Genomic DNA, 9,670 nt, shown 5'->3' with positions numbered 1-9,670 from the left:
CCTTTGTTTGGTGCAGTGCTTGGGAGGATGGCGTCCCCACCGCTGCTCCTGGCCCGCCACACACTGGTCCTTCTCCCTCCACTGCCGCCCCTTTCTCCTCTCCACAAATGGCAGGAGGTCAGGCTCATTCACCTTGCTGGTCACATCATGAACACTTTCCGCCATCTCATCATCACCATCCGTCACCATCCCACATGTGGGATGAATCGTGATGACCTGTGCTGAGGGTTTGCCCCCCAAAACAGTGACTTCTGTGAGACAAATGGCACAAGTCAGCAGCAAGCAAATCAGGGCTCACAAGGGGTAAGAGTTTCCTTCTCACGATGCATAGAGGTGGTGAGGGAAGGAGCACCTGAGCCCTCACAGGGCAGTGGGGATGGCAGACCTTAGCCACTGATGATGACAATTGTGTTTATTGGTGGCAGTGGCAATCCACTGTCATTTTCATGTGGGGACTCAGGTGCTTCTTATTTCCTTATTTACTTGTGTGTGTTGTGGGGACAAAACTTTTATTTCTGGTGAGTTTTGATTGCTGCTGATTTGCAGTATTTGTTTCAGTGACATCACTAATTTTGGGGGTAAGTTTTCAGCATAGGTCGTCACCATTTGTCTTGTGCGTTTGATGGCGACTGATAGTGTCAATAAGGTGGTGGGGAATAATGGTGTGGGCAGCAAGGTGAATGAGTGACTTTGTTGTCGGTGGGAGGGGAGGGAGGGGCAGTGGTGGACAGGGTAGGTTAGCATGCTGCGGGACAGAGGCAGAGGTGCTGCCCGGCCACCGGCATGAGAATTAGGGTAGCAATTAATTGGAGTAACCAAATCCGAACACACCAAATGCGAGACTTTTCTGTCTGAGACAAAGTGCTGTAATGTGTGCACTGTGTTGCCAACACCATAAAAAAAAATAAATAAATAAATAAATAAATAAATAAACCCATTTCAGTAGTCATGTATTACAAAAGCAACCAGCCGTGACACTTTTCTAAATTTTGTCAACATTATCTAATCTGGCATGCAACATGCTCTTCCTTCCCTACCTTGAATATTTATTGGCATTAATTTTGTTGCCCAAATCAATGCAGTAACAATTTGTTCAATGAGCACAATAAAATGATGTTGGAAGAAGAATGAATGCAAGACGGACGATATCCTCCAGCATTCATTGTGATACGCTTTATGTGAACAGTTCATGCACCATGACAAGTCACTGGTATATTGTGTGGACCAATATGCTCCTAATTGTGAGAAGCCAAAAGACGACAAAGTGTTACTGCATTCCGATTGAAGTGACAAACCTGCCAGCCACTAAATATTTGAGGCAGGGATTTGAGGCAGGGATAGAGGACTATCTTGCATGCCATTGGGGATAATACTGACATGACTATGAAAAAAGTTAAAGCTGCTTGATAATTTTTAATAAAAAAAATAATGTAATTTCAATTCTATTATTATTTGTCTAAGTATTTGTCTTTAAGCATTTGTGAAGCACTAGTACACCTGTTGCCATGATTCGTCATGGGAATATTAAATTCAATTAGCACAAATATGAAACTCTCTTCACTTAAAATGTCAACAGATTATAATATCTTCTGGAAATTTGAAGACTTAAGCCTTTCAAAATTTACATAACTTCAAATATTAGTACTTTACATCAACAAAAAATGTAGTGTTTACTCTGCCCAATTTGAGCAAATGTAAAAAGATTGTCAATACAAAACTTCACAGAACATCTGCATGGCAAAAATGGGTGCAACTCCTACACTATTTAATCCAAGGAGTTATTGATGCCTCTGATTACTATGCTGCATGAACAGAGCTAGACTGTCAAGGAAGACTACCATAAATTTACTTACTTCCTTCAACTCCTATGATCGCCTCCACTCTAACAGTGACAGCCTCCAGTCTCCTTACAGCCACTATGTTGCCTTGGCCTTCCCTCTTTAGTGTCATGTGCCAGCGTTTGAGTCATTCAACAATCGGGTCAGTGTGACAGCCACTCAGAGCACCACTACACCCTTGCCAGGCGCTTCCCTTGGGTCCACTGCTTTACCCTGGGATCACACATGTGCAGCCTCTGTACCCTGCCAACCAAAGATTGGATTTAATTTTGTGTATCCGTTTTTGTATATATTTGCAAAATATAAAAAAAGAAAAATAAAGCAGTAACATGTACTTTTGTTGTTTGATAAACCGAAGGAAGAAAATGAACAGTAATTCACATTAAAGAGTTTCTTACCATCTTTCTGCCACACTGAAAGTCACAGACTCCTTGTTGGCAACCTTAACCTGGTAACACATCTAATCTACTACTTAACCCTTGAATGTTACACTAGAGGATTGCAATCAAATACTAAGTGAGTCTACTTTTTATATTAACTGCACCAATATGAAAGCTAACCAGAGTAGAAAGTTCATGAGCTTCCCACCCCACGACAATCCAATACCTACTACACAAAGGTGAGTGTACGAAGGACATCTCTAACTACGAGCAACAACACTACGTTAGTCACTACTGGGAACCAACTGGTAGTCGCCATGGATGGCTGGAATACAACCAACAGGAAGCCAACGTTGAGATGAGCAACAGAAGGCTGGCCTCGGTGACACTGGCACCCTTCAGGGCCTGGTGCAGCCTGGGCCCTACAGAACAATCCCAACCATCCGTGTGGCTACAGATGTGATCATGCTTACCTCCACCAGCGCATCACTTTCACCAACACACTGAGATTTCCATAACAAAATATACCAAACAGCATTATTTGCACTGTTAAGAAGGTTGACAGCTGTCAAGTGGCACAGAAAAGTTCCTGTACATCATATATAAATAAATATGAGATCCAGAGCCAAACCCCCAAACCCTTCAGTAAGGTGCACAACCACCCATAGTACTGGTTACAGACTAAAACATTATGCACATGGATCACTGGCATAAAAGTACATTACTACAGATGCTAATCACCTGAAATGATTAACTAATTAAGAGGGGCAGGCCTTAAGCTGCAATGTGGAAGCTTATGGCCATGATCATATGGTAGAGATGCTACTCAGATATTAAATGTTTGTTGGGTTGAGTAAAATTTTATTCTTCTATAATTGCAAACTCATTTCTATTGGATCCTTTAAAAATTGGGGCCTAAAATGTTCTTTACATGATTGGAAAAAAAAAAAAAAAAAAATTCCAAGTAGTGATGGTTCCATACATGTTAGCTATCAGTGATTCCATTGCTTTCACATGAGATAATTACAAGACTAAAGGCTGAGGGTCTGGGCTCTGGTCTCCCTGATACATCACCAGGACACTCGCGTCACAAGGTCAACATGTCATACAAGTGAAGCAACATGCGCAACACAAGATCTTGTACGGTACTATTTAAATAGTAAAACCATAAAAATAATGTATTCAGAGTATGAAACTGAAAGATTAAACTCTCTAATTTATAATAATTTAAAACATCACTGTATTCCTTTGGAATTAGTTTAAACACAAATGGTCATTCTAGTTTAAATTCCTTGACTTTGTGATGGTGTATTGATAGTAATTTTTTTCTTTTAATGTATGACATTATTTTATATTGAGACCAATGCATCTCAACACCAAAAAGTAGACAAACAATGCACTTTTCTTGCACTGAATCACTTGGGCAGCACTGACAGACAGGTGTGTTGGGCCTCAGGCTGCTGACTCGCTGGGCTGGTCACCCTTGCACAGCGTGTGAGCTTGGTAGCCTTGCTGTTATGTGCGCGCTGCTCTTTCAGTCTCTATGAGGCACTCCCTCACCAGGATGCGGGCATGCACAATGCCACGCTTGAGGCGCTCTGCACTGCTCTTGCTGCCAGCATAGGTGGGGCGGATGTCCTTGCCCATCTCCTCAATGACAGCCAGGAGCTGCTGGTACTTGGACATACCATGGGCGCTACTGGAGGAGGGTGGCGTGGTGGAGAGGCCGGCTGCTGCGGGGCTGAGCAGCGAAGCGTCCAGGTCGCTGGGCTGCAACCGGGACAGCGCCTCTGCCTCAATCTTGCGCAGCTCAGCCAGGTCTGCCTTGGACAAGCCTGCTGCTGCTGCTGCTGCCTGCATCTGCTGGGCCTCTAGCTTTGTAAGCTGGGCCAGGGCTGCTGAGTCCAACTTGGTTAGCAGGTGAGGGTCAAGCTTGACCAGCTGGGCCAGGGTGTTGACATCCAGCTTTGAGAGTGTGTGGGAGTCCAGCTTGGCCAACTGAGCCAACTGGGCATCAAGTTTGGACATGGCATGAGGGTCAAGTTTGGACAGTTGGACCAAGGTGGCTGCATCCATCTTGGCATGTGGATCAATCTTGGAGAGCTGGGCCAGGGTTATGGGGTCCAGTTTGTGCTGGTCCAGCTTGGCCAGCTGGGCCAGGGCAGCAGCATCCATCTTGGAGTGTATGTCAAGTTTGTTGAGCTGAGCCAAGGTGGCTGGGTCCATCTTGGCCTGGGCCTCCAGCTTGGACAGCTGGGCCAGGATGTTGGGGTCCATTTTGCTGAGAGTGTGAGGGTCCATCTTCATGAGGTGGTTGAGGGAGGACATGTCCTTCTTAGACAGGTTGTGGGGGTCCATCTTGGACAGCTGGGCCAGCGCTGCATTGTTCATCTTGTTCATGGCCTGTTGGTCTAGCTTGGCCAGCTGCCCCAGCATGGCTGGATCCATCTTGGACAAGGAATGAGGGTCCATCTTAGCCAGCTGGGCCAAGGTGGCCTGGTCCATCTTGGAAAGGGAGTGAGGGTCCATCTTGGAGAGCTGGGCCATGGCCACAGCATCCATGGAGGCCAGCTGAGAGAGGGTGGTTGAGTCCACCTTGGACAAGGTATGGGCATCAAGCTTGGCCAGTTGGGCCAAGGTGTTGGGGTCCAATTTGGAGAGGAGGTGGGGGTCCATTTTGGCCAGCTGGGACAGGGTGGCCGAATCCATCTTGCTGAGAGTGGCCCGGGTGTGTGCCTGCATCTGGGCGTCGTGGCGGGCCAGCTGGGCCAGCATAGCCTGGTCAAGCTTGGACAGTGTGTGTGGGTCCAACTTGGCCAGCTGTGACAGGGTGGTCTGGTCCATCTTGGCCAACATCATTGGGTCCAACTTGGCCAGCTGGTTGAGGGCAGCAGGATCCATCTTAGAAAGGGTGTGAGGGTCCAGCTTGGCCAGCTGGGACAGCATGGCCTGGTCAGCCTTACTCATGGACATGGAGACAGCGGCAGCAGATGCATCAGCTTTGACCAGCTGGGCCAGCGTGTTGTGGTCCAGCTTGGCCAGGGTGGCGGCATCTAGCTTTGAGAGCTGGGCCAGTGTGCCCTGGTCCAGCTTGGCCAATAGGTTGGGGTCCAGCTTGGCCAGGGCATTGGCATTGGCCAGACTAGCCTCCTGCAGTTTGGCCAGGTAAGCCGCATCAGACTTGCTGAAGTGGGGTGAGGGGTGTCCTCCTGAGTGGGAGTGGGACACGTGGGAGGGTGCATGGGAGGAGTGGGCTGTGGAGTATGTGTGGGAGGACTCAGACTTGCTGCTGGAGGAGCCGCTGGTCATCATCTTCACGTCCAGGTCTGGCCGCAGCTGCTTGGTGAGGGCCACAGGGTCCAGCGTCACCCCCATCTTTGCCAGCATAGCAAAGTCTATGTCCGGGCGAAGCTTGGCCAGCGCCTCCATGGCGGCGGTCTGTGATGCCCCGCTCTTGTCCATCCTGAGGGAGGGAGGGAGGAACACAAGTCAACACCACAAACACACTGACAGGCACACCACAAAAAAAAAAAAAAAAAAAAGAGAGAGAGAGAGAGAGAGAGAGAGAGAGAGAGAGAGAGAGAGAGAGAGAGAGAGAGAGAGAGAGAGAGAGAGAGAGAGAGAGAGAGAGAAAAAAAAAATACCCCAAACAGTTACTATAGGACTCATTGGTTCCCAACCTTTTTTTCAGGCGACCCCAACCATGCACTTCTAGACATGACCGTGACCCCACTAGTTTCATTGTATATGTGTTATTATTATATAACACCATGTTTGATATTTTGAGGTTAGGTGACCCCAGGAAAAACGCTTGGCGACCCCACTTGGGGTCACGACCCCGGGGTTGGGAATGGGGGCAATATAGACTTTCTATCCAACAAAGTGAGGTCATTCTTTGTTGATTTATACCATAAGGTGCTGGCTATCATGTGTTTGAAGATACCCTAAACTTAACCCTTTCAATATGGTGACGCAGACGTCGGCGTCACAGCATGGAAAGGGTTAAGAGGAAATGGAAGAGGATTAATCCTCTTCCATTTCCTCTCAAGAGGTTTAGAAGAGGATGAAGAGGTTTAGAAGAGGATTAACCTTTTCCATACGGTGACGCCGACGTCGGCGTCACTGTACTGAAAGGGTTAACGTAACCTAACAAAATCACAAAAAGTTACCATATGTCTTGACTCAGAAAAATCGTGTACGCTTCATTATTGACTGAGTGAGGTCATTCTTTGTTATTTTGTGCCATAAGCTGTTGTGTATTATGTGACTGAAGATGTTCTAATCTTAACCTAACCAAACAAAATCACAGTTACCATACGCTTTGACTCAGAAAAATCATATATTCTTCTTTACTAAATGAGACTTTCTATAAAACACAGTGAAGGCTTTCTTTATTAATTTATGCCATATATAGGTGTGTGGATATCATGTGTCTGAAAGTACCTTAATTAAACTTAACCTAACCTATTGTAAATACAATTTTTGCAATTTAATTTTTAAATTAATAGTTATATTAACTAAAATGGGTTGATTTATTGTTATAAATACACGTGTGAAAAATTTGAAAAATCCCAAAAATTCTGAAAATTCCCGCAAACTTTCCCACCCTTTGCAACTCTATAGTCTGTTTCATTCCGTCTGGCCACCAACAAAGCGGGAATTTTGATGGATGTGGCACCTGCGCATTTCTAGTTCATGTATGTGTGAAAATCAACTGTTGTGAAAGACATTCAAGCTTATTTTTCAATAATATATTTAAATATTTATGTATACAAAAAATAACTGTCGTTTGCATTGATAATCTAAGATTGTATCAAATAACATAAGTCACATCATACTCAAACAATCTGTGGTTTTTCAGATTCTTTGACTGATAGCTCATTTCAGGTATATTAAAAGAAATCTGTCTCTGCAAGTGCAAATAATGAGTATCTTAATATTTTACTGCATGTAAATAACGATTACTAACATAAATAACATGAAAGAGTGTAACTGTTGAATGTGATGCTAGGTTATTTTGAATATTAGGCTACCCATGTTATTTACATGCAACACGTCAAAATTCCTTATGTATAGACACTTGCAGAGTCGTATGTCACTTAATTTATGTATCCTATACCCGATTGAAATGAAATATGAGTATCTGAAAGGCTACAGATCATTCGAGTATGATCAGACTACATTGTTTGATAAACAAGTTATTCCTTCGTGTGCTTGTATGGTAATTATCAATGAAGATCTTCTGTGTGCGGTTCATAAACGGCGGCTTCAGGGTTTTTTGTATACAAACATTTAAATATATCACTGAAAATATAAAGTTGATCTTCACGCAATCACAAACTCACAATGCGCAGGTGCCACATCTACGTTTGCGAGTGGCCTGACGGAATGAAATGGACTATAGTCACCGACACAGCTTCCTGCCCTGCATGACATCTTCTTAAGGGTTTTAAGGGGGGTTATTAGGCTGTGGGACCATGGTCTCCAGAGCCCTGTGAGTGTTAAATACAAGTGGATGTTGTTAGTTTGTCGTTCTGTCACTCAGGGTAGGGATTAGATCCTGTTGAGTTGCCTCGACTTCTGCAGGAAGGTCTGTGTACACTTGAGGGCTTGGAAGGCAGTGTTGGGGCTGCAGGTGTTGCTGCCTTTAGAGTTGGCCTGTGAATGTGGAGTCTGGTTAGGGATGCTTTGAGGTGAGGGAGTGTAATCTTGGGCAGTGAAGCAGTAAGTGGGTGTCTTGTTTCTTCAGTTGAGTCTCCATTTTACTGAACAATATCCTGAAGCAGTTTTTGGACATTCTAAAGTACCGGAAAAAAATTTTCATCATCGGTTAATTCCTTGTACAGAGTCGCAAACTCTCCTTCAGTTTCTCTTTTCTGCCACGCTTCATGTACCCACTTTTTCTTCTTCACTTTTTGTTCAGCCTCTTCCTCTTCATCCAGAATTAAGGCAATCATTGCCAACTCCACGTCCGAAAAATTTGCCATCCTGGAAAACACCGATTTCACGCTGTACGGCATCACCACGGATGTATGCCATGGATGTGTGTGCATAGACGTCACGGAAACAACACGGATATCACTGACACTGAGCGGACGCGGCACTGATACGTCACTGATGTGTGTGAATCGGCCCTTAGGCAGTGAAGCAGTAAGTGTTCTGATGTGTCAGGCTGTGTGGGGCACCATGGGCAGTGTGGGTCCTGGGCCATGTTCAGTCTGTGAAGGTGGGCGTTGAGGCGTATGTGTCCAATCCTTAGGCGGGTGATGGCTGTGTCCAGGGCGTCTATAACGTTGGAGGGTGATCTGTCTTAGGTCTGCTGTCAGTCAAGTAGCTTCCTGCGGGGGACAGAGTGGCGGCCCGCCCTGCCCCGCCAAAGCCGCTTCTCTTCACCCCTGCCCCACGCCTCCCCACGCCCGCCCCGCGCCCCCAGACCTCGCCCCACCCTGCTGCAGCCCTTCCTGAGCACGCCACACGCACTGGACAGACGGCCGAGGAGACACTCACCCCTGGAAGACGTGGTTGAGGAGTGCAAAGGCCGAGTGTTCCAGCTTGTTGACGTCGGTGGCCAGTTATCCCGCCGCGGCTTCCCTTCGACCCCCCTCCACGCCTCGGTTTGGCTCTCAGAAAGGCCATTACTACAATACAGAACTACTGGACGAGAGAAATGCAAAGAGAATAGCCCAAAGTGGAAGCTTAAGTGAAGAAAACAAAGGAAAAGGAAAAGCAAATTTGTCAGTAGCCCCTATTCTCTGGCGCTTTGACCCCCCCCCCCCCTAACGCACACCCAAAGGCCAAAAAGGAGATGAAAGGAAAAGGAAAAAGGAAAAGAAAATCGAAAAGCAAATTAGTCAGCTATAGCCTATTCTCTAGCGCCTTGACCCCCCCCCCACTACCACCACCACCACACACACCAACTTATATTCCCAAAAGCCAATTGAGATGAAAGGAAAAAGAAAAAGGAAAAGAAAATCGAAAAGCAAAGTCAGTAGCCCTTATTTTCAGACCAAAAGGAAAGGATTCGGGTTCTATACGTACTGATCGTTTTTTTTTAGGTTCTCGGTACAGATCGAAAGGGTCAAACCATCGATCACCAAGGTCATAAAATTACTCCTGGAAATGCCCGCAACTCCTAGGAGAGCCTTGTCAAATGTGTGTGCTTGGGCGCCGAAATGTTTAATAAGAAAATGACCCCTGAAAATAGCAAAGGTCAGCAGGGCAGGAAGTATGTAAATGCACGCAGTGAAGTAATAATAAGTGTGCGTAGTGAAGGGTCTATAAGTGTGAAGAAGTACCAATTAAGGAGGACCTAAGAAAATAAGCGATACAAAGCGGAACAGGTCAAAAGAAGAGGCACCTATATCAGCCAAACTTTACGAATATAATTTTAATGTGTGCTTTAATTAATGACACTATGTTTTCGTTGTGGTAGTAGGCAGCACGAAAGGTTAT

At 45.6% G+C, this 9,670-nt stretch overlaps 1 protein-coding gene across 1 annotated transcript; it reads right to left on the bottom strand.

Moving 5' to 3' along the window:
- Positions 1 to 2,355: 2,355 nt before the first annotated feature.
- Positions 2,356 to 8,880, bottom strand: LOC127006729 (uncharacterized). The gene is made up of 2 exons (XM_050876987.1): positions 8,726 to 8,880; positions 2,356 to 5,681 (listed from the first exon to the last, which is right to left on the bottom strand). Exon 2 carries the CDS (start codon positions 5,678 to 5,680, stop codon positions 3,734 to 3,736), a length of 1,947 nt encoding a protein of 648 aa, XP_050732944.1. The 5' UTR covers position 5,681; positions 8,726 to 8,880; the 3' UTR covers positions 2,356 to 3,733.
- Positions 8,881 to 9,670: the final 790 nt, after the last annotated feature.

The sequence above is a fragment of the Eriocheir sinensis genome, chromosome 33 (genome assembly GCF_024679095.1).
Source record: "Eriocheir sinensis breed Jianghai 21 chromosome 33, ASM2467909v1, whole genome shotgun sequence".
NCBI lineage: Eukaryota > Metazoa > Arthropoda > Malacostraca > Decapoda > Varunidae > Eriocheir > Eriocheir sinensis.
Note: the sequence above shows the minus strand (reverse complement) of the source record. Positions and strands in the feature narration are given on the sequence as shown.